A 23,054-nucleotide genomic window follows, 5' to 3' on the forward strand; every position below is an offset into this window, starting at 1 on the left:
AAAATCAGGGATACTGCTTCTTGCGAGGAATTGACAAAGCCTCCAAGAGTGTCATTGTCTTAAATAAAAGCATCTCTGCTTAGCCGTTTGGACTCGACGGTAAATTGTAGGTCCCTTCCATTCTTGCAAATTACACGCACACAAGTATGTTTGAGAATTGAGGCGTTCAGTATATGGGTCAAGAGTCAAGTCCATTTGAAATTTCTACATTATTTTGAACTTTGAGAAGCTTTTTCTCAGGAACTAAAAAAAAACTTTTGAAATAAAAGTTTCACAGATAAATAGCTGTAATCTTTAGAATTCCTTTTTTTTTATATATAAAACCAAATCCTTAATTTTTAAGACCCATTATTATTCTGCACGCCCCAATTGTTAGTCAGGCCTTGCTGCTTCATGGGATGCCGCAAGTATGACTTTACGTGCTAAAAAATTTAATTTTTATTTCGCCCGAAGAATTTTTATGTCCAAACAATCCAAGGAGTTTTCATCCACCTTCAAAGTACATGCTTCTTGACCATACATCAGGACCGGCATGATAAAAGCCTCGTATAGGGATACTTAAGTTGCTAGGGAAAGAGGGTTTTGCTGGTAAATTGCCTACTCTTGGCAGCCTACTAGTAGCAGCGGTTGGCAAGAGTATTCCTTTGTTTGATTTCAGTACTGATATTGTTGTCTGTAATAGCGGAGCCAAAGTTGACGAATTCCTTTACCTTCTCGAAGATATATCTGTCCATAGTGACGTTTTGTCCAATGCATTTTTGGTGTGCTTTTTTGATGAAATCATATGCATGGTTTCATTCTCACTTGTGATACTTCCATTTCGATGTCAAAAAAAGCGCAACTGTCATGTGTTCTTTCAATTTTGTATATATCGTTGATATACAGGGTGTCCCAAAAGTAAACGTCGAAACGAAAACGGTAGATGGGGTAGGTGGTGACAGTTATCAGAAAAATAATAAAAAAAATCGCAGAAATATATTTTGTGAGTTATGGGCATTTGAAAAAAAGTCGAAAAAATGGTCCCCCTGTGACGGTTTTTCATGTGCCGTGACTAAAAATCTTAAGTTTTCTCATTTTTTTCTTTTGTTACGGAACCTTGAATAACCCTGCTACCAAATGCATTCAAACATTTTAACTCAGCTGCATCAGTTTTAAAGCAAAAATTACTTTTTTGCCCAACTAAGTACTAAAAAAATGTACATGTATCTAATTCAATGAACCGTAGTGTAAAAAAAAATACACTACGATGTTTCGGCAAGTTACCTTAAAAGTTGGTGTGTTCAATTCTCTTTTCAAAACGGTATAACATTGTTGAGAATATTCCATAAATAACCGAGATAAAATTTTTTTTCTTAAGAAATCCGACTTTTTTATTAGGTGACCATTTTTTCGACTTTTTTTCAAATGCCCATAACTCAAAAAAAATATATGGCTGCGATTTTTTTTATTATTTTTCTGATAACTGTCACCACCTACCCCATCTACTGTTTTCGTTTCGACGTTAACTTTTGGGACACCCTGTATGCAAGCAGCTTGATGAGTTTTTGAAAAATGGCGCATCTCGTGTTGAAGTGAGAGTTCTGTGTTATTCTTTCAAGTTAAAGTGTTTTTGATGTCCCAAAATGTTCTAGACTAAAACATTTTTTGACATCAAAGGTATTGGTGAGGTCTATGCTGACCATCACGGAGCAGCGTGCATTCTCCATTGTCATCCTGTACAGGCGGTCGAGCTTGACAGCAGTGCCAAAACAAAATTTGTCTCGTCTCTGTAGATTCTGCCATACATGGCTTCGAATTCCATATTTAAATGTGATAGGTACACGGAGAAAAAAATGTCACCTTAAAATAAGATGATGCGCACATTAAATTTCACCATATTAAAATAAGGTGATATTCGCTTGAAATAAGGTGATTCCACTTAAACTCAGTTAAATTTAATGTGAATTTCATCTTATTTTAATAATATTTTAATAATTAAAAAAAACCGACCAAAAATAAAAATTTTAAAATTATGGTCACACTTTAGCTTTACTTGCAGTTTATTATACTTATTTCCAACAGTGAGATAGCACAGTTGTAAGGCACTGGCCCAGTAACCCAGCAGTTGTAGGTTCGATCCCCGGTGGCTGCCAGTTCTTTTTTTTTAAATTTGCGCATTCAAGAAATTAGCAAAAAACCATGCAGAAATCCGCTTAAATTAAGGTGGGATCCGCTTGATTCTATGTGGTCTCTTTTCTCCGTGTAAGATTTGATGTTCTAGGATTTTTTCCAAGATCTGCCGTATCCTTGTCCTAGTCTAAAGCCACTCTGATGAGGATTTATCAAATTGTTGACGATGGACTTGAGTCGTTCACATAATACAACAGAAATGATCTTAAATGCGATCTTAAGGAGGTTGATGCTTCTGTAGTTGAAGCAGTTGAGAAGGTCTCCTTTCTAAAGCATCGGGCAGACAAGGCTGAAGCTCCATTCTTCGGGCATGATTTCCTCCGACCATATCCTCCAGATGTGTGGGTTCGTTGATCTGAACTGGAAACCGTCAGATCCCGATCTCTATGATAACTGCAGAATTAATTAGAGTTATGTTATCACTCATTTTCGATTAACCCGTTCGCTGCCGGCTTGATTGGGACCTTGCATCATTGGTTGCGTCAACGCCTTCAGTTCAGCATAAGTCTTCAGTTCATGCACTGAATCGGGCGGTAAAAATTCCCAAAGCTTGAGATTTTTCTCAAAGTCTTGTCTTAATTACAGATTTAAACATCCGCGGACTGTGTTCTTAAGGATTTTCAGTATTTGGAAGACATTCACCTTTCTGGTTGTCTTCACATCACATTGCACTTATCAGTCATCTTTAGGGTAATATGTCAATTTGTACTTATCCAGGGTTCTACATGACATGGTTTGTCTTCATAAATGACTTGTAAGCTCTATATAACATTACACCTCTATAAAGTTAAACGTACGTCAAAGAGAGGACGCGTTTATATTCCAATCAGAGTCAGACATACGAAGCAAACCAGATAAGTAGTCTTGAAAATTTCAAAAGAACAAAGGAGATGGCACATTTTTCTATGGAGCTTGGGCCCAGTGTGTTCACTAACGAAATTGGTATCAAATGAAAGGTGACGGTAAGCACATTACGTGGGTAAAATATTTTCAAATTCGTTAGTGGGGTTTTGGAGATATTTGAGTTTGAAGTTTCGGATTTCACAATTAAGATTTCAGCTAATTAATCGTAGAATGCGTAATAATGGGTGTACAGAAATAATATTGGTATCAAATAAAAGGTATTTCTCTTGTCTATAAATCTGTATCAAAAGTTTTTTTCTTTGTTAAAAAAAATAATACATATTAGGTATTTACTTCTCAAAAGGTGATTTTTTTAAGCGAGGCATTTGGCACATCGAAATATCAAAATATTCAGTGGTGACATGCACTTTTTTTTTGTAATTTTTCGATAGCTTAATGTGTTACCTTTAATTCTATATATAAAATAGTTCTATAAAACATAAAAAAACCTCATAATAAGCAAAATACACAAATAATCCAGTCAAATAAGGGTTTAACCTCGGAATGAATGTTAGTAGACATTTTTTTTGCTCAATATCTTCCTTTTGCCATTCTATAACATATCTCAAAAGTCTAGAAAAATCTCATGTCCGCTTGTCGCGATTTCAAGGTCAAATCGCGAAATTGAGATTTTCAAAATTAGCAAAAATAGGCTATGGTATTATATACACATATGATACATGATTTGAAGGTATTTTTTAATGCAAATTCCAAAAAATCTAAAATCAAGACAATCTGACGTCTCTGGAAAAAGTTATACCTGTTTTTCATCTGTCAACTCATATTATTATAACAGTTGCAAACTTACTGCCGAAAAACCCTTAAAAGTTATGGTAGATGAACCAAATTTTGCATGAAGATTTTAGAATCCATCATTATTAAAAATCAAAACAATCCATTACAAAAAATATATATACCTACGAAATAATGGTTTTTTTTATGGAGGGGCAAATTTTAGGATATGCACTAAAGAAGATTCTTGTTCATCTTAGGAATAAGTGCTAATAGGCTAATTTTTTCATTTTAATCTTTGTTTGGATATTCTTTAACTACCCTCAAAAATCTAAAAAAATCTCATGTCCGCAAGTCCTACTTTTCTTGGTTTGAAGATAAGTTGCATATTTAAAAAAATTGAAAAACTACACTTCAGATATTTGTGTCAGATCAACATGAATAAGGTGCATTACTTTTCAAGGATGGTCAGGTTGACTTGTTTGTGAGTTTTATTGGAATAAGTGTTAAAGAATACCTTTATATCATGTCGCTTATGTTGGTATACATATAAAAATTTAAACTTTTCTTATTAATTTTTTAAAATCTGCACCTTATTTTCAAACCAAGAAAATTAGGACTTGTGGACATGAGATGTTTTTAGATTTTTGAGGGTAGTTAAAGAATATCCAAACAAAGATTAAAATGAAAAAATTAGCCTATTAGCACTTATTCCTAAGATGAACAAGAATCTTCTTTAGTGCATATCCTAAAATTTGGCCCTCCATCAAAAAATGCCATTATTTCGTAGGTATGTATATTTTTTGTAATGGATTGTTTTGATTTTTAATAATGATGGATTCTAAAATTTTCATGCAAAATTTGGTTCATCTACCATAACTTTTAAGGGTTTTTCGGCAGTAAGTTTGCAACTGTTATAATAATATGAGTTGACAGATGAAAAACAGGTATAACTTTTTCCAGAGACGTCAGATTGTCTTGATTTTAGATTTTTTGGAATTTGCATTAAAAAATACCTTGAAATCATGTATCATATGTGTATATAATACCATAGCCTATTTTTGCTAATTTTGAAAATCTCCATTTCGCGATTTGACCTTGAAATAGCGACAAGCGGACATGAGATTTTTCTAGACTTTTGAGATATGTTATAGAATGGCAAAAGGAAGATATTGAGCAAAAAAAATTTCTACTAACATTCATTCCGAGATTTACCCCTTTTTTCTCCTTATTTGACTGTATTAAAAAACGCGCTGAAATATGCCTATTAAATAATAAGAATAGAAACTATAGTTCAGTCAATGGGGAAAAATCTGGAAAAAGCTATGACGTGAGCTAAGTTTGAATGCAGTATTGAAGAGGGGTTTATCCCAAGTACAAATCTCAGATTGCGTATTGTTTGGTCTTGTGGGGCGACCGCCATTTTGAAAAACGCATTTGTCTCAATATCTCGAGAACGACTGGTCGGACAGAAAACTAGAGAGGACTTTTTAGATTGGAAATTAGTTAATTTTTCTTTTTCTAGTAAATCATTTTTTTCTAGGAGTTATAATTTCAGAGTTACACTACCGAAAATTGTGTGTTTTTTGATATTTTAAATATTTTAAACAACCCTTAGAGTTAAGTGCGGAATTGCTGAGAATGAGATACTTTGCGGTTCTGTTACTCTGAAAGTATAACTCCTAGAGAAAAATGATGTACCAGAAAAAGAAAGATTAACTAATTTCCAATCTAAAAAGTCCTTTCCACGCATTCTACGATTAATTGATCGCAAAAATAGCTGAAATCTTGATTTTGAAATCCGAAACTTCAAACTCAAATATCTCCAAAACCCCACTAACGAATTTGAAAATATTTTACCCACGTAATGTGCTTACCGTCACCTTTCATTTGATACCCATTTCGTAAGTGAACACACTGGGCCCAAAAATGTGCCATCTCCTTTATGCTTAGCACTCAAAGGGACAAAGGTTTAAAGAATGTTTGACGTCACTGAAACTAGCAGGTTGCTACTGGCGTTTAATCCGTCTAGATAATTCTTCCCCTGCCACCTAATCTATATGTGGCAGACTTATCTATTTAAACCTTTCGACCATGAGCTTCCCAATGCGGAAACTAATTTCACGATAAAAATAGGCCAAGTAGACATTGTGACGTGCCTTAAGCCTTTTTGCTTAAAAAACTGATACATTCGTATTTAAAAATGTGACCACCCATTTATACCAAATGACCACTACCAAACACTTTCTTTTCAATCAAAATGACTTAAATAATTGAAATTATGTCTGTAAAATCAAAAGTGACAATCAACTCTCGACACACACACATTATCTAATCTCATTTTAACTCATCAATATCCAAAGTTCTGAATGCTAACTGCCTTATCATTGACAGAAGGTTCGTGTGCCAGTATTTATTTAGTCACAAAAAACATGATTCACCCGCCATGCTCCGGCTTATGTTTATGCAAATAAAAGACATGTATAATCCAAAAGATATGCCTACCCCTAGTTTGTTATTCATTTTTTTTCCTTTTCAACGTCAACATCAACAACAACAAAAGCCTTGAGTACTCTAGTACTGCACACAAAAACAAACAAAATAAAATAATTTAATCAATCTCTTGTCTTTATTGCAATTTCCGTTTCCATTCTTATTGTTTTAATCAATTACCAGGCCAGATTAATATTCATTTGTTATCTTCTTCTTTAAAAAAGAATGTATCTTTTTTTCTCTATCCTCATTGTATTTTTTCTATCCAGAATCTTCACCCTGAAGATGCCTCAAACTCGAAACAATCGTCATCATAATTTTAGCATCATCACACTCTACTAAGTAGATTTTTTGTTTTGCCTTTGAGACTATAGACCTGCTGCTGTGATGCTGCTGATTATTCTAATGATGTTTGTATTATTTTTACAAAAATCTTATTGCATAAACAACAACAACAACAAAACACCAACAATGACAACAACATCCGCATATTGAGGTAATGAAAAACGTCAAAACTGCTCATAATAATACTTGAAGCTATAGTACACATTCAAAAAACAACCTTACACACTCTTACAAGAAAAAGCAAAGTCAAGTCTCTTTAACTAATAAAGTTAGTATAGTGTGTCTTGCTGCCTTGCCTAGCCTACATATCAGCTGGTTTTTCTTTTTTTTTCTTTGCGCTCTGCTTTGCTTGATTCTTGATTTTCTCTGTTGGTGTTCTTTGCTTTTCCTTATAGAATTATTACAAGAGTATGTAAAAGCTATAAAAGATTGCTTTTGCTTGCTGTCTCCACACTTGTTGTTGGCAAAATAATGAAATAATATACAGATAGTTGTTTTTGTTGTTGTATCTTATAGGTTACAGTTTGTTTTCTACAACAACTACTGCACAAAGTATTGGTGCATTTTTTTTTTTTTTGAAAGAGAAATGCGAGAGAAAAAAATTTAAAAAAATATATATATAAGTTGTTGAAGGTAGAGGCAAAAAAAAAAGTAAAAATAAATTGGATTAAGCACACTCTGTATCAGGGCCGTAGACGTGTAAGGGTTGGTTTGTTAATTTTTAAAAGTATTAATGTTTAAAGGTCTTTTTATTATCTTTTACTCAAGCAAAATATTACTATCAACTTTATAAAATTCATACAAAATTAAATTTTATGTTTGAAAATTTATTAAGCAAAAACTATTCATTCATAGTCCTTTATTTCTAAACTGTACAAAAAACTAAGTTTTAAGCTTTTCTAAAACGTATCACATGTTATTACGGACATTACCATTGTTTTTTAATATTTTATTTCGATTTAAAGTCGTTTTCTGGAAAACTGCCCTCCCCCATGTCAAAACCGTGGAATATACAATTGTTGTTTTTGTCTCTAGGATACTTAACACAACCCTATACGGTTAAGCAATTTTTTTTTTATAATATTTTATGTTAATCAATGTTAAAAAGAACAAATTTTAAATCATGGCAACCCTATGAAGTTTTCAATTTTGTTGGGGTAACCCTGTGCCAATGGTCATAAAATATAATTACTGTAGGAAAAATTTATCTCGATAAGGGTACAAAAATAATATTCTCAGCACATGGCAACCCTGACTCGTGACGGAATACAGGGGCGGTAACCCCCTGCTTTGTTTTATTTAGTAAAAAATACATCTTGATAAAATTTATTAAAAGTGTTATTGATCTTGGAATTTGTATTCCAAGTTAAGTAAAATAGTTACAGCTTACAGGCACCACTTTTGAAAAAGTTTTCAGTCACAAAGAATTTATAAGAGGAATATCACCCGTATTTCAATACACATAATGATGCGCTGGTAAATGTTTATTTAAAAGTTAACTTCATTTGTAAAATTTTCAATCACCAATACCCACATATTGTTAACAAAACATGGTTCCATTGGTTCGAATCTTTGTTATGTTTACAAAAAATATTACACATACACCACAGTGACCATTTTAGTTAAAAAAATTTTAACTTGGTATACAATCTGATGTATTTAATAAAAAGTAAAACCAATTCAGCTTAATTCCAATAACTGGAATTTCATTTCTTTATTTCATTATAATTGAGAAGAAAAGCTTGGAATTTTTAATTAATATTTGTTCAGAACAAAAAACTATGTGCAACTTTTAAAATACTATGCAAACAAAAATTTCGTGAGTTATTGGTGAAGATGCTTCTTTTTCTCTTTTAAAGACAAGCAAAACATTTCCTTCAAAAGTGTTGGCACTAAGCAAAAGTCTTATTTTTAGTTAGTGTATCTGTATCTGCAACTTAACGTTTAGCATAATAAAAAGGCACAATACTTCAAGAGGCATGTTTATTGTGTTATGGGGGTAGTAATACCTTGTGATTTCTTTTACCTTTTTTTTATATTGGCTAAATATCTTACAAAACTATTCAAAAATGATGTGTAAAATTTTATGTTATCGTTAATAACATTTTTTTACAGAAACTTTTTTGTCGTTTTGCGTGTTTTTTTTTTTGTTTTTCTTAAAACAATTTTTTTTCTTCATCGAGTGACCAAATAACTCTTACATTTTGTAGCCGATCTGGCTAAAATGTTTTATATAGCTTAGTTATGTTATTCTCCAGTGAAGTTATAGGAGGTTGAAATTTAACGATTTTATAGCGCACTTTTTTACTTTATTTCGATTTTTTTCAAAATGATGCACATTACTTTGAAAATCAATAACGATTTTAGTTCTTTTGTTAATAAAATGAATATTAATGAATGAAACCAAATCGCTTTGTAGCTTAAATTCATTCATTAAATTTGTTTCCCATGAAGAACGAATTTAATTTAATTTAAAAATTAAATCTTGCCAAAACACATAAAGCAGTGCTTGTCTCGCAGCTTTTTACTTGCGATATAGGTAGGTACTAACATATCAAGTTATGCATTCGTACAAAAAAAAAAAGTTGAGTTAAACGAAGCTACAGCTTAAACGGATGAACCGATTGGTATGTAGCATTATTTGGCGCCTTTCCAGAGGTGTTTTTGGAATTAATTTTTTTGGACTAAAAATAACGGTACTTGTCATATACCGATTTTAGTAAAATTGAAATTTCTCAAAAACGGCTCCAACGATTTTGTTTAAAAAATTTAAATGCTAGTTTTAAGACAAGGTCTATCTTTCAATAAAAAAATTTTTTTTTGAAAATCATTATTAACGGTACCTGCCATAGAACCGTTTTTTTTTTTAAATCCGATTATCTCTGAAATTGCTTATTCGATTTCAACGAAACTTTTTGTGTAGAAGCATTTATATAATTTAAATATAAACCAAAAACAAAATTCCAAAAAAAATAATTTTTGGATTTTTAAAAAAACGTTGAAAATTTTTTTTTGAAAAATCAAATTTTGGAAAACGGGACATTGAATTTTTTTGAAATTTTGTTTTTAGATGTTGATGAGTGATTTCTACAAAATGGCATACCAATTTTATTTTAAAACTTTTTTTCCAAAAAATTATTTTTATTATTTATTATTTATTATATTATTTATTAAAAAATTAGTTTTTTAAAAAACGGCTCTAACGATTTTGATTTTTTTTTTAATACATGTTAATATATCAATCAAAATTGCATACTTGTTTTGGAGGGCAATTTCAGATTTTATTTTATTTATTTTAAAAAACGATTTTTTTGTTTTTACCTATGTAATAGGTACCTACATTTTCCAAATTTCTATATAAAAAGTCTTAAAAATTTAAACAACTTTAACTTTAACTTTTCGTGACTGGGTCGTGCATTTTATTTTTCCAGCAGTTGGTAACATTTCTTGTTGACTACTTGCCTTTGCGTAATGCCTGTGAGGGCTTCGAGTTTGAAAATCGCGAAAGTGACACCCGAAAGTGAAACACTATCACATTTGAAGATTTTGAGGTCTGTGGACATGGACATAGACGTGAAGTTCTGTTCCGCGTTGATAAAAAATAAGTGGGACACTGCAACGAACTTCTCAATAGAAAAACAAATCACTTCTATCAGCTGAATTAAACAGTAATTATAAACGAAATAAGTCATGGAAAATTATGCCCATCTAAAATTATGAGGGTACATTGGGTCTGCAACTGAACTGATTTTGGGCATTAAATAAAGTTCAAAGACTAGCCTGTCCTGAAGTAGAAAAGATGGTTATTCTTAATTTGACATTCTTCTGAGCTTCTAAAGGAGCAATCATGATATTTGTTAAGGTACTGACAAAAGTTAGGTCTCAGAGAGAAAGGGTCGATATCGAACTCCACATTGAATATAATTAAGAAATAAAACTTCGAGAAAAAACTTTTAAACAAAGTTTTGTATCAAGGCAGAGTGGGTAAGGGAATCCAAAATATACACTCTCAATGCAAATGCCGTCAAGTGATACACTGATGGATCGAGAAACGCTGATGTCAATGGAGCAGGAATATTTGGGGCTAGAATCAAACTTTCCATTTCAATGAGACGCGAGACGAACGAACAAAATTTCGAAAGAAAATACAAAGCCGCACTAAAAGAATCAAACTCCTATGCCATTAGCTCCAAACTTGTATTGGACTCTGTGAGAAAGCTAAATTAACTTTCGAAGGAAAATAACATACATAACGCTCTACTGGGTTCTTGGAAATTGCGAGCTCAGGGTAGCAGACTCCTTAGCAAAAGTCAGGTGCCTCTTTTGGGCCCAGAACTACATTGCGGTATTGGCGATATGACCAAAAGAACAGAAAAAAGACAGATACCAAACCTGCATCCGTCGGAGTAGGAATAACATGGGAATAATAAGAGGATTCCGTACAGAGGCAGACCACTGAAAAAAAACCTATATAACCTTGGAACATTAACGTCAAGGAATTACATCATTTGGAATACTCCGAAAATATTCAAATACCTGGAAGATATCAACTTGAAGAAAATTCTGTAAAAAGTGTAAAAAGCAAGCAAAAATTGGTTACTCAATAGACCTTAGGTATACATAGATCGCAGAGCAACTTTCTTATATGGCCAGCTAAGTGTGAGTAAAGAGTTTGTAAGTGAAAAAGAAAAACATGGCAAGCAACGGGAGTACTGGTCTGCTACTTGTTTTTTTTTTGTTATTAAAAGGATTTTTTGACAAAATTTTGAGCATACATTGATTGAAACGTATTCTTGGGGGGCTTCAACCCCTTTAAATCCCCCTTCCCAATAGCTACGCGACTTTTTCATACAGCAGGTTCTAGTGAATCGTTCTTGTTGTGAGAACGTTTGGCATATTTCCTTCTTTATTTTCTTCTTCTTCTTCTTTTTCTATACTTCTGTCAACCCATACTTTCAGTGCATTAAAAAATAAAATTATTCACTCTAGAAAAAATATTTACTCCAAGTGAAAGTTCTATCTATTGTATCTACTAAACATACTCGTACTACTCGTACTACTTGTGCACGAATTTATCAATTTTGCTAAAATAAATAAAAAAAGATAAAAACATTTGCCAAAAAAAAAATGATTAACAAGATCAACGTGACTTGCTCGCTTGCTGGTTCATCTCTTGTTGAAATTCGTGTATATACGAATCAAAGATGGCGCTAATCAAGAGTAATCATATTGTTAGTCGAGAGCGTATATTGTACATTGTTATTAATTTTTTTGTATTCTTCTTCTTTTTTTTTTTTTGTCTATAATTGCGCAATCATAAACCCCACATCTGTCTGTAATATATGTGTGTGGTGTGGTGTTGAATGGCGGCGGTGGTGGTGAATAATATCAAAACAACAGAATTTCCAATAAATAATAGTAACCAACAAAAAACTATTTAACAAATTTTATAAGAGTAATTAATACTTTATGTTTATAGTTTTTCACAGAAAATCAGTGTTTAGAATCAAGGTTGAAATGCATCAGTTTTGACCAGAATAAAAAGATTCCTATAAGATTCCTATAACACTCCTATAAGCAAATCAACACTACTCTTTACAAAAAACGTATCAAAAAACGTAACTTTATAAGTACGTAATCAAAAACTGTGTGCATCAGTGTAACTACCAACTATTGAGTGACATACAATAAGGGGGTGGAGTTGTTGTGCTGCCTGATTAACCCCCTGATAAACCCCTCTCAAAGAAAACCCCAAGAAAGCTCCAACCAACACGAATTCGTAATCTGAATAAATCGTTGTAATATCATAACTGACTGTCGCCAGCTGAACTGAACTTGGTCGTGTGGTTGGCGTTTTTTTTTTTTTGTTCTCTCTGACAGTCAAGTCGAGTACCTTGTCAGTCGTTCTGACACATTTTAGCGCACTTAAATAAATTCTGTAAGAAAAAAAAAGTATCTATAAGTTAGTCTCTCGGTAGCAGCGATCTCTCTTATATTCATACAAAAAAAAAAATACTAAATAAATAAAATACGGTTAGCGCTTCGCGCGCATACAATCATCATATAATCATTATATTTGCGGTGTGTGTTAGTGATTAGCATTTCGCCGCGCTCGAATAATATGTGATATCAGAAAAAGTAGCACTTGCTTCTCAGTAAGCGGGTATACATCAATCTGGAATCACGACAAAAATACGGTGGCAATATTATTTAGCTGCGAGCGACAAGTGAGCGCTGAGCGACGACAACGATTAAAATCGACGACGACGAACGACCTTTAGAGAGAGAGCGGTTCTTGAGTATTTTGTTTGAAGATTACTGTAATACCTTGCCTACTAAAAAATTTGGAAACATTTTTTACCCTTAAAATTCGAAAACGAAAAGCGGTAGTGGTGGCGGCATACGACCCCGAACCCACCGACCGATCGATCGACCAACGACGACGACGGGACATTGGCGAGCTATCGTGATCGCCCGCTGATCGACGCAGATCTTATCGCACCTTTGAGTAATTGTAAATTAAAAAGTTTTTAAAATCTTTTATTATTTTTATTTTGTTTTTGTAAAAATAATATTCGCACAAACACGTATATCTTTCGTTAAAATTCCGTAAAAAAATTGTTGTTAGTCATTTTTTGTTTACATTTTTTTTTTTGGTTTAAGATAAACTATCTATCAAATAATGTAATGTTTGTTTGGGAAAAAATTAAGAACAAAACAAGTTTAAATTCCAGTTCTGGTGGTGTTTGGGAATTGTACTTAATTTACATATTTAAGTACCTACAATTAATTGTGTGATGTTTTATATCAAATAATTAATAACTAATAATATTTTACTACATGTATTGCTCGTGACTTGTTGTGTTTCTGTTTGGTCATAAAAAGTTTGAATCAATATTTTTATAAACCACTTGTTTTTATCATGAGTTATTGTCTGCTAAAAGGTTTTCCCAAAGTTAATTGTCGTCAGAATTTTTTAGACGGAGATCTTTGAGACCCCTTCATTGATACAGATGTTTGAAAATTTGTCTTCCAATGAATCTTTCTCCTTTTTGAGCTTGAAAATGGGGTTTTCTTACCTTGTACACACAGAATAATATTGGCATTGAATTCTTAGAGACTTGCTTCATGTTTGAAGGTGTTTTTGTGGTTAAAAGTGGTTAGGGGAAATCCCGTCTTAAAAGTGTTATTTAATTCCTATTTCTTCATAATTCAATTCTTTAGCGTTCCTAACGTTTTAAAAATTATGAAGATGTAAATTGCACAGTGTTCGAGTAGTCATGACATTGGAATATGTTAATTACTAGAACTTCAATTTGTAAAGTGACTTTTATTTTATGAAACCGGTTATTGAGTTCCTACAAAATATACCAGTACTTTTCTTCGGAACTTCTTAAAAGGCGTTTGGCAAATTTTAAAATCAAACAAGTCTTTTGAACTCAATAAAGTGAAGATAACTAAATTTCTTCAAATAAATTCGATTATGTATAGTCACTAATACAATAAAGTTAATGAGATTGATATAATTGACGTACGCACGTTAAACATCATTAATCATTAAAAAGTTCTAATACAACTATAATTATAGAAAAGTGAAAGTGCGAAAAAAATTTGTTAAAGACATGTGCATTATCACATGATCGGACGTTAGTAACAACTTTGTTGTTAATTGTTTAGCAAAATAGTATCAAGGTGGGGGCCAACTTACTTAGCGTGGTATATAGTTTTAATAGTTTATATTACTATCAATAAAGACATAAAGACGGATTACAAGTTTACTTGTGCAAACGGGGTGTTACTCTGTATTGCTGAATCGTATTAAGAGTACCGAGTACCTACCGTAGGTCTTTGAACGAACATGATTATAAGTCAACAGCTTAACAGCTGCCATAGTCCTAGCAAACTTCTACTACACGTTAATGTTTTTTTTTCCGCCGAGACAATATTCACACCTGTGTTGTAACGAGAAGCAAATATATAATGATATAAAATTGTATTGTTGCCGAACTCACTGTATTCACGGAACTTTGTCTCGAGTGAGTTCTTTCTGTTTCAAAATGAATTTATGAGTATTGGCATCGTTTAAGGTCTTAAGAATGGATGCCGCAGTTGAACAGTCTTGAACAACTTTGTAGTTATGAGTTTTGTAAGATTCCCTAGAGGTGAACTTGAATTATTTTGTTTCAGTTTTTGAAGTTATGCTTTTTTCGGCATTTTCAAAGATTGCAAATTTACTTGTTGACAAGAAGGTCAAGGGTATTAACTAGTGATCAAGGCACCATATAGGTAGTTGTCATTGTCATATATAATTGTAAAATAGTTTCGTTTCGTTCGTGTAATTTTCGGGTGTACATGTATTATGTATAGCATACCTACCAATTATTTTTGAAAAATGTTCTTGAAAATGTTTTGGGTAGGTATAAAAAAAAATTTCTTTTTTTAAACGACTCTACCGACTTTAAAATTTTGATTTCTAAAAATTCTTTGTTGCACCAGAAATCAAATGGCATACTTCCTTTCAAAGTATGTTCAAAAACCTTTTAAAACGATGTTTTCACAATATGTATAAAAAGCAAATTGAATGTGTTTCATTTTCAACTGATACTATAAGAGCAAATACATGCGAAGAAGCCATGCCTGAAACGGATACTTCTCACCAAACATTTTCGATGTACCTATGAAGTTTTCTCGGAAACTTCTGAAACGATTTTGTTAAAAAATCAATCATTTTTTGACATAATCTTTAATTAGATGAAAAGATTAAAATTTTTGGTATCACAGAAGAATTTTTAAAAGTCTTTACTTTCTCTCAAACGAGTATTTCGATTTGAATGATTTTTTTTTTACAAAAACTTTTATATAAAACTTATACAAAATTCTAGAACTATATTTTCAAAAATGAATCACTATCGAAAAATTAGAGTTTTTCTTTCCAGCTTTATTTTTCTATCATAGATGTAATAAAAAAAAAATTTTTGATTGCAACTAAAAATAATCTGCATAAAAAAAATGTATTGCAAATAAAAAATTTTTTGCATTAAAAAAAAATCAATGCAAAATTTGAGCATGAAGTATTTTGTTAACAGTCGTGGAGCTTCTTACAGTTTTGAATGTTTAACCTTATTTAAACTTTAATATTATAGTTGAAAAAGTTTATGTCTGGTCAAATAGCCAAAATTGTAAGAAATTCGACGAGTATTAAAAAAAAAATTTAATGCACTAATTTTTTTTCATTGCAGAAATTTTTTTTCTGCAATATAACTTTTTTTATTTGCAATAAAAATTTTATTTTCAATGCAACTTTTTTTCATATGCAATCAATTTTTGTTTGTAATACAAAATATTTTTTTTTCCATGCAAATGTTTTTCAGTTGCAATAAGTTTTTGTATAATGCAAATATTTTTCAGTTGCAATAAATATTTTTTTTTCAATGCAAATTTTTTTTTTTATTTGCAATAAATATTTTTTTTTTAATTTGAAATGGAAAGCATATGAATTAAAAATAAAATGATTTTTTGCAACCCTGGTTGGAGTTAATTAAAATCGAGAGTGATCTAAAAGTAAATGAAACGCCACCTATTTATTTCATAAGTGACAATGTCAATGGGAAGTATTTTGTATTAAAAACTATTTATTAATAAGAACTTGAGATTATTTGTTAATGAGTTCCATCCACACTTACTATTCTCAAAACAAACTTGTTACTTTTTAAAAATCATTTATACATTTAAATTTCCTTAATTTGTATTTCATACCTACTTAATTTGTTCCAATAAGTTAAGTCTTAAAGGGGATTTTCTTTTAAAAAATGCTTGACTTTAAATCTGTCCACGTGTTTTTCACTGATGTAAAACTTCTTGTTTAGTACAAATCAATTATTTTTTTTATGGTTTGAGTGGTTGATAATTAATTTATTTTTAGATACAATATCTGTATGCAGAGTTAAAAAAGGAAGGTAACAGTTGGAGTTGAGCTCATTTTTAAAACAAACCAAACATTAAAATGTTTAATTAACACGTGTTACGTTTAACTTTTCTCTCGGTCGATGACTTAACTTCATTTATCATTCAACTTTATTAAAAGACAGTTAATAAGATGACAACAATTAATTAAATTTATGATTTTGCATATGTTTTAAATCCTTCAAAGATGACAAATTGATTTTTTTTTAAATTTAAAGATTTTTTGTTAAGGATTTAAAAAGGCCTAAAATGACTAAATACAAAGAAAAGATTTCTGAAATAAATATACAGAACCGACTCACACATTGCTGTATTAGTTTAAATTAAACAAACTATGACATTTGTTCTCTAAATGACTTAAACCATTTTTTAACTGACTTGAATATCAAACAAAGTACCTATGTCATTACCATTTTTCAAAAAAGAAAAAAAAAATGTTTTCTATCCATTTGGTATTGAAAATGTGAAGTTTTTGAAGAAAAATACAACGTTTCAACGGAAGCCATAATCTAATTATGAGTTTATGAGAAAATCAAAACATTCTAGTACCTACTGTACACATTATGCATAGATGGAAGATGAATTAATTTCTTAAAAAAATTCAATTTCAACTTTTTTTTTTGGAAGTCCGTTAATATTGTGCCCGTTAAAATACAAGCTTAACAAACTTAAGATTTTTTTAATAGAATTTGAGCCATAACAACCTTACCATTTCCTTCGAAGACTCTCGTTGTTAAAACTTTTGTTCAATTCTGAAAGAAGGACATTGAGCTTTTTTTTAAAGCCAAAGCTAACAGTTTCTGCCATATGACCATTAATGAAATGTTGTTATGTTATTTCAAATTCCAAAGTTGTTCTAGACATGAGGCCCTTATTTTATTTCTAGATGTATAAAAAAAAACCTGGTGGACTGCTGAAAAGATTGATAGTGGATTTTATTATTCCAATTTATGGGAGGAAAATAACTGTTTTAAGTGAATTTAAATTAAAAAAGTACACATCCTCATTTGTGTTGATAAAATTCGTTTTTGTATTCAAAAGTACAATATTGTTAAATTTATGTGTAGTTTGTTATTATTATAATAACTACACTGAAAATAGCCCTTTAACCAAACAATACTTTTTTAAATTATTTGTGTACCTATTTTTGACCTTAATTTTTTTTCAAAATCAATTATGCCAAATTACCTAATATATTTTTTTTCTATACCTATATGTTTTTTATATCTTTTAAAATTAATTTTACTTTCAATGAGAATTTATTTCTTACACATTTTTTACTTCGGATTAGAATTCAAAAACCAAAGCAATGCGGAAGAATATATTTTGGATTACATACAAAAAAAAATTAATTGGAATTATTTTTTGAGAATTTAAAAAAATAATATAGTCAAATTAGATTTTGACATCACAAAAATTATTTTAAAAATACTTTCTATGCATTTCGACGGTTAAACTTCATAACCTCGTAAGTCGAAAAATTCGAAAAAATATTATTAGTGCAAACAATTCAGAAAATTCAGAGCTGTCTTTTGGTATATTCAGTTCAACAATGTTGTTTTGAACATTTTTCAGGAATGACGAAAATCCAAAGCTCGTATTGATATATCCCATACAAAAACAAGAAACACAACATATTGTTTTTTGATTTCTGAAAAACTTGCAAAAACGACTTACGAGGTTATGAAGTTTAACCGTCGCGTCGATTTAACTGTTCCTTGAGCATTTAACTGTTCGTTGACGTCTCAGGTATAAAAATACCAATTGGAAAATCTACCTCTCAGCGCTTTTGCCTCATTGAGTGTTTGAGGGAAAATTATTCACCTTAAAATTTTAAATATCTTATGTCAAGGTTTGACGCTTGGTTATAACTATTTAAGAAAACAGAGCGCGGCAAAGTTCCCGAAATTCTTTTTTTTTTTTTTAATAAAACGTTAAATGCAATATTGAAAAGATCAAATTAATTAAGTATTCTTAATCATTTCGCTCAACATGCATCTAGCATACTTGACTTTAGAAGAGGCACTTCATTTCTAATAGGTTTCTATAGTTTCATCTTATGCCTTTTTATCTTTAGTTAAAAAAATCTCTGATAAGTTTTTTTTTTTTTTTTAAACCTAATGATCACGATTGCAGGTTGGAATAATTTAATTCTAAACTTCAACTTATTTTTTAAATTGAATATTTTATTTCTGTACATTTAATAAGACCTCTATATTATGACTCTGCGTTAATGCATGATTGCTGATTAAATATTACCATGTTTTCATATTCTACAAATAAATAATTAAATTGGTAGAAAATACAACTTTCTTTAACCAAACATTAATAAACAAAAATCCTGCAAAGTAATAGAAACGAAATTCTTAACTAAAAATGAAAGTACTGCCCACCACCGAATTTTAATTTAAAACTAACGTGTTTGTGCGATTTAGTAAATTTTATTACGATCACTTTTTTTAATTAAACTTTTTCCACACAGACAAAAGTCAAGATGAATGGTCGACAGCTTTCGAGTCCGCAAAAAATGGTCAAAAAAGACTCCCTCCTAACTGTGCCGAGTCCTCGGATGGGCCAACCAAACAAAGGTGAACCTTTCATTCCTCGAAATCAGGCATCTGGCGATGCAGATGAGGAACTCGGCTACACCCACACGCTCATGTATGGCCGATACACCAGAGATTTAGGTGAATTTGCCAAAGACGAGGCACGAAAGCTGAAAATTCTCGAAAAGCGTCGAAAAGAGGAAGACAAGCTGCGTGACAAAGAACGTTTGGGAGAACATCAAGGACGAGCTTGGAAAGTCTCTTCCTGGATATGGCGACACACATTAGCTCGATTCGGAGAAGATTGGGTCTTCTTGGCAATGTTGGGTGTAATAATGGCTCTATTATCCTACATCATGGACAATGGCATCAATATGTGTACAAACGCACGCATTTGGCTCTATCGTGATCTTTCCACATCTCAACCTGTGATTCAGTATTTCGCCTGGGTATCCTTATCCGTTTGTCTGATACTTTTCTCAGCCGGATTTGTTCATTTGGTTGCTCCGCAGAGTATAGGCTCAGGAATTCCCGAAATGAAGACTATCCTCCGAGGAGTTGCACTCAAGGAATACCTCACTTTCAAGACACTAATAGCGAAAGTGGTTGGGTTGATGGCAACTTTGGGCAGCGGCATGCCTCTGGGGAAAGAAGGTCCATTTGTGCATATAGCGAGTATTGTGGCCCGGTTACTCTCGAAATTAATCACATCATTCCAGGGGATCTATGAGAACGAGTCTCGAAACACTGAGATGTTGGCTGCGGCTTGTGCTGTAGGTGTGGGATCGTGCTTTGCAGCACCAATTGGTGGAGTATTGTTCAGCATTGAGGTAACCACCACGTATTTTGCTGTCCGTAACTATTGGCGGGGGTTTTTTGCAGCTGTCTGCGGAGCAACTGTATTTCGACTATTGGCGGTATGGTTCCAGAATGCCGACACTGTGCGTGCTATGTTTTTGACCAATTTCACCTCTGAATTTCCATTCGATCCACAAGAATTGTTTGTTTATGCGTTGATGGGAGTTGTTTGTGGATTTTTGGGAGCCGGGTATGTATGGCTCCATCGATGGTATGTGACATTCATGCGATCCAACAAAAGAATGAGCCGGTTCCTGCAGAAAAATCGATTTTTGTATCCCGGATTGATTGCCTTGATGGTATCAACAGTGTCTTTTCCCCTCGGAACAGGACAATATATTGCAGGAGAACTAAGTACCCACGAGCAGGTCACCGAACTTTTCAGCAATTTCACCTGGTCCCGGGACGATCTTACCGTAGAACAAGCAGCTATCGTGCAAAACTGGATAACTCCACATACCAACGTTTTCATCAATCTCCTATGCTACGTTTTATTTTTATTTGTATTTTCCATTGTTGCATCCACAATCCCTGTGCCATCAGGATCATTCATTCCAGTATTTAAAATTGGTGCTGGCCTGGGCCGAATAGTCGGAGAGCTAATGCATGTGCTCTTTCCGCTGGGTGTGCGTTACGGAGGTAGAGTTTCACCGATTATTCCTGGTGGATATGCAGTGGTTGGGGCAGCTGCCTTCTCGGGGGCAGTCACCCACACTGTATCCGTCGGTGTGATAGTCTTTGAAATGACCGGACAAGTCACTCATGTCGTCCCAGTGATGATAGCCGCACTAATAGCCAATGCCATTGCAGCCCTCCTTCAACCATCCATGTACGATAGCATAATCCTGATCAAAAGATTGCCATATCTGCCAGATCTCCTGCCCTCAAGCTCAAGAATGTACAGCATTTATGTGGAGGACTTCATGGTGCGGAATGTTCAATGCATTTGGCCAGAGATAACGTATCAGAAGTTGAAAGAGGTGCTCTATCAAAATCGTGGACTTCGTAGTTTGCCGCTTGTAGATAGTCCGGATAGTATGATTCTCTTGGGTTCTGTTCAGCGTTCGGAGTTGCTTAAAATGATCGAAAAGAATATTGGTCGTGAGAAACGTATGGAAATTGCTCAGAAATGGCACAAGGAAGCCGAAAAACGAGCTCGAGAACAGAAACTTAAAGAAATCGAAACCGAAAATATGATTCGACGGGCATCAAGATTCGAAGTACTCCCAGCTCCGGATATACTTTCCCTCGAACAAACATCTAACGACAATATGGCTCATATTGACGCGAAGAAGCGTCAGGAACTCTTCAGCAATTCTTTCTTCAATCAACCTCGGAAGTCTATTTTGAAGAAAACCAATTCGTTCAACTTGAAACAGTGTGCTCCAGTCTCATCACACAGTCCAACAATAACACCCTATACAACCATTACCGGGTCAGAGTATCGCATACGTTCCGCCTTCGAAGCGATTTTCAAAAAGTCCACAACTCTTCAGGACGTTGCCCCACATCCAGGCGATAGCAATCCCATCACTCCTGGAGTGAGTTCAAATGAAATTCAACATCCCCCGAGTACACCTGGTATCTTGAAAAAGGTTCAACTTCCCCGAGAACGTGTCATCGATATGTCACCAGAAGATCAAAAGCAATGGGAATACGAAGAAATGTCGAAGCCCATTAATCTCGAAGGAAGCAACGTTCAGATTGATCCGTCACCATTCCAGTTGGTCGAACGCACATCCATCATCAAAGTTCACTCGTTGTTCTCAATGGTGGGCATTAATCATGCGTATGTGACGAAAATCGGACGGCTGGTTGGAGTAGTCGGACTAGCTGAATTGCGCAAAGCCATCGAAGATATAAACAATAACAGTTTTGCTGCCGCAACTAATGCGCCGCCAAAAGATGAAGAAGCCCAAACGGGTAAGCCATTGTTGGAGAGAAAACAAAGTGTTAAAAGTGATAAAAATGTTAATGTAACAATAACGTCCATGGACTCTGCCCTTTCGAATTCCGAAGCTGGTTCTGAAATCGATGTGGACACAAAAAAACCAAAGCTTCCTGATTAATAAATTATTAAAAAATCTTGAATATTTTTTTTTGTTTTTGAAAATAAATTATAATGAGAATAAAATAAGTAAAATAGTTTTTAGTATTTTAGAAAATAAGAAAAAAACTAGAAAAATTATATACCAACAAAGTATATGTGTATTTTTATAAAAGAATGATATTCCATTATTTTAATGAGTCTTTAAGATTTTTTTAATATTTAAGAAACAAAAAAATCATGTTTTAGTATTTTAATGTTCATTTTGGAAAAACATTTTATCTCGTCTATTTTAAAAATAATAAGTTAAAAATTATTTACCTGTTAGTTTTAGTAAATGAAATAAAAATGTATATTATTTTTTTAAGGAAAGTAAAATTATGTTTTTTATTTAAAAAAATGCTACTTGTGGAAATTTTGACACATAGTTGAAAATCTGGGATTAAAAGTAAGTAGAAGAGGAATTTATGACGCATGTTATAAGAGGCTTTTATTTGTAGGAAAGAAATGTGTGTTTTAGGTACTTTAAGTTACCAAAGTTTTTGAAAAGAATTTTTTTTTTTGAACTATCGTTAAGGTTTTTTTTTAATAAAAATATAAAAAATTCTATATTTTTTGTCAAAAAAGAGTGTGCAATTTGGAAGAAATTTTTCATTCGACACATAAAAACAAAATTTCAAAAAATGTATCAACCTGTTAAAAAAAATGAATTGTTTTTAAAAATCCAACAATGAAGGTTTTGAAAAGTTTAACACATTTGAGTTCAATATTATAAAACATATAAACGTATAACGTATAAAAACATTTTGTTGAAATCAATTTAGTCGTTTATAAGAAAGTCAAAAATCAAAACAAATTTATTTGCCAGTTGCCACATTACGGTGCATGCATTTTTCTTAAATCAAAATTGATCGAGTCGTTTTTGAGAAAGATAACCTTTTCCATTATAGTCGTACTGCAAATACCGTTAATTTTGGTTTTTGGTCCCCTTGCAATGA

General features: G+C 32.4%; 2 protein-coding genes across 3 annotated transcripts in view; both read left to right on the forward strand.

Annotated features, from left to right (window-relative positions):
- Window positions 1–23,054, forward strand: part of LOC129905565 (actin-binding LIM protein 1-like) — a 264,917-nt gene that overhangs the window by 6,832 nt on the left and 235,031 nt on the right. The window lies entirely within an intron of this gene.
- LOC129905562 (chloride channel protein 2) lies at window positions 11,630–22,360 on the forward strand. 2 transcript variants are annotated; one of them, XM_055981055.1, is made up of 2 exons: window positions 11,630–11,873; window positions 19,088–22,360. In XM_055981055.1, exons 1-2 carry the CDS (start codon window positions 11,847–11,849, stop codon window positions 22,076–22,078), a joined length of 3,018 nt encoding a protein of 1,005 aa, XP_055837030.1. In that variant the 5' UTR covers window positions 11,630–11,846; the 3' UTR covers window positions 22,079–22,360. The 2 variants fall into 2 exon arrangements, with proteins under 2 accessions (XP_055837030.1, XP_055837031.1); XM_055981056.1 differs by lacking the exon at window positions 11,630–11,873 and adding an exon at window positions 12,652–13,150 and having other exon boundaries at window positions 19,088–22,359.

The sequence above is a fragment of the Episyrphus balteatus genome, chromosome 1 (assembly GCF_945859705.1).
Source record: "Episyrphus balteatus chromosome 1, idEpiBalt1.1, whole genome shotgun sequence".
Lineage (NCBI taxonomy): Eukaryota > Metazoa > Arthropoda > Insecta > Diptera > Syrphidae > Episyrphus > Episyrphus balteatus.

What these genes read in the sequence shown, in the direction of transcription:
- LOC129905562 (XM_055981055.1), top strand. Translation starts at nt 11,847, where the DNA reads ATGGCGCTAATCAAGAGTAATCATATT. An exon ending in TAATCAAGAGTAATCATATT is followed by an intron (nt 11,874 to 19,087) that starts GTTAGTCGAGAG and finishes TTTTCCACACAG; the next exon opens with ACAAAAGTCAAGATGAATGG.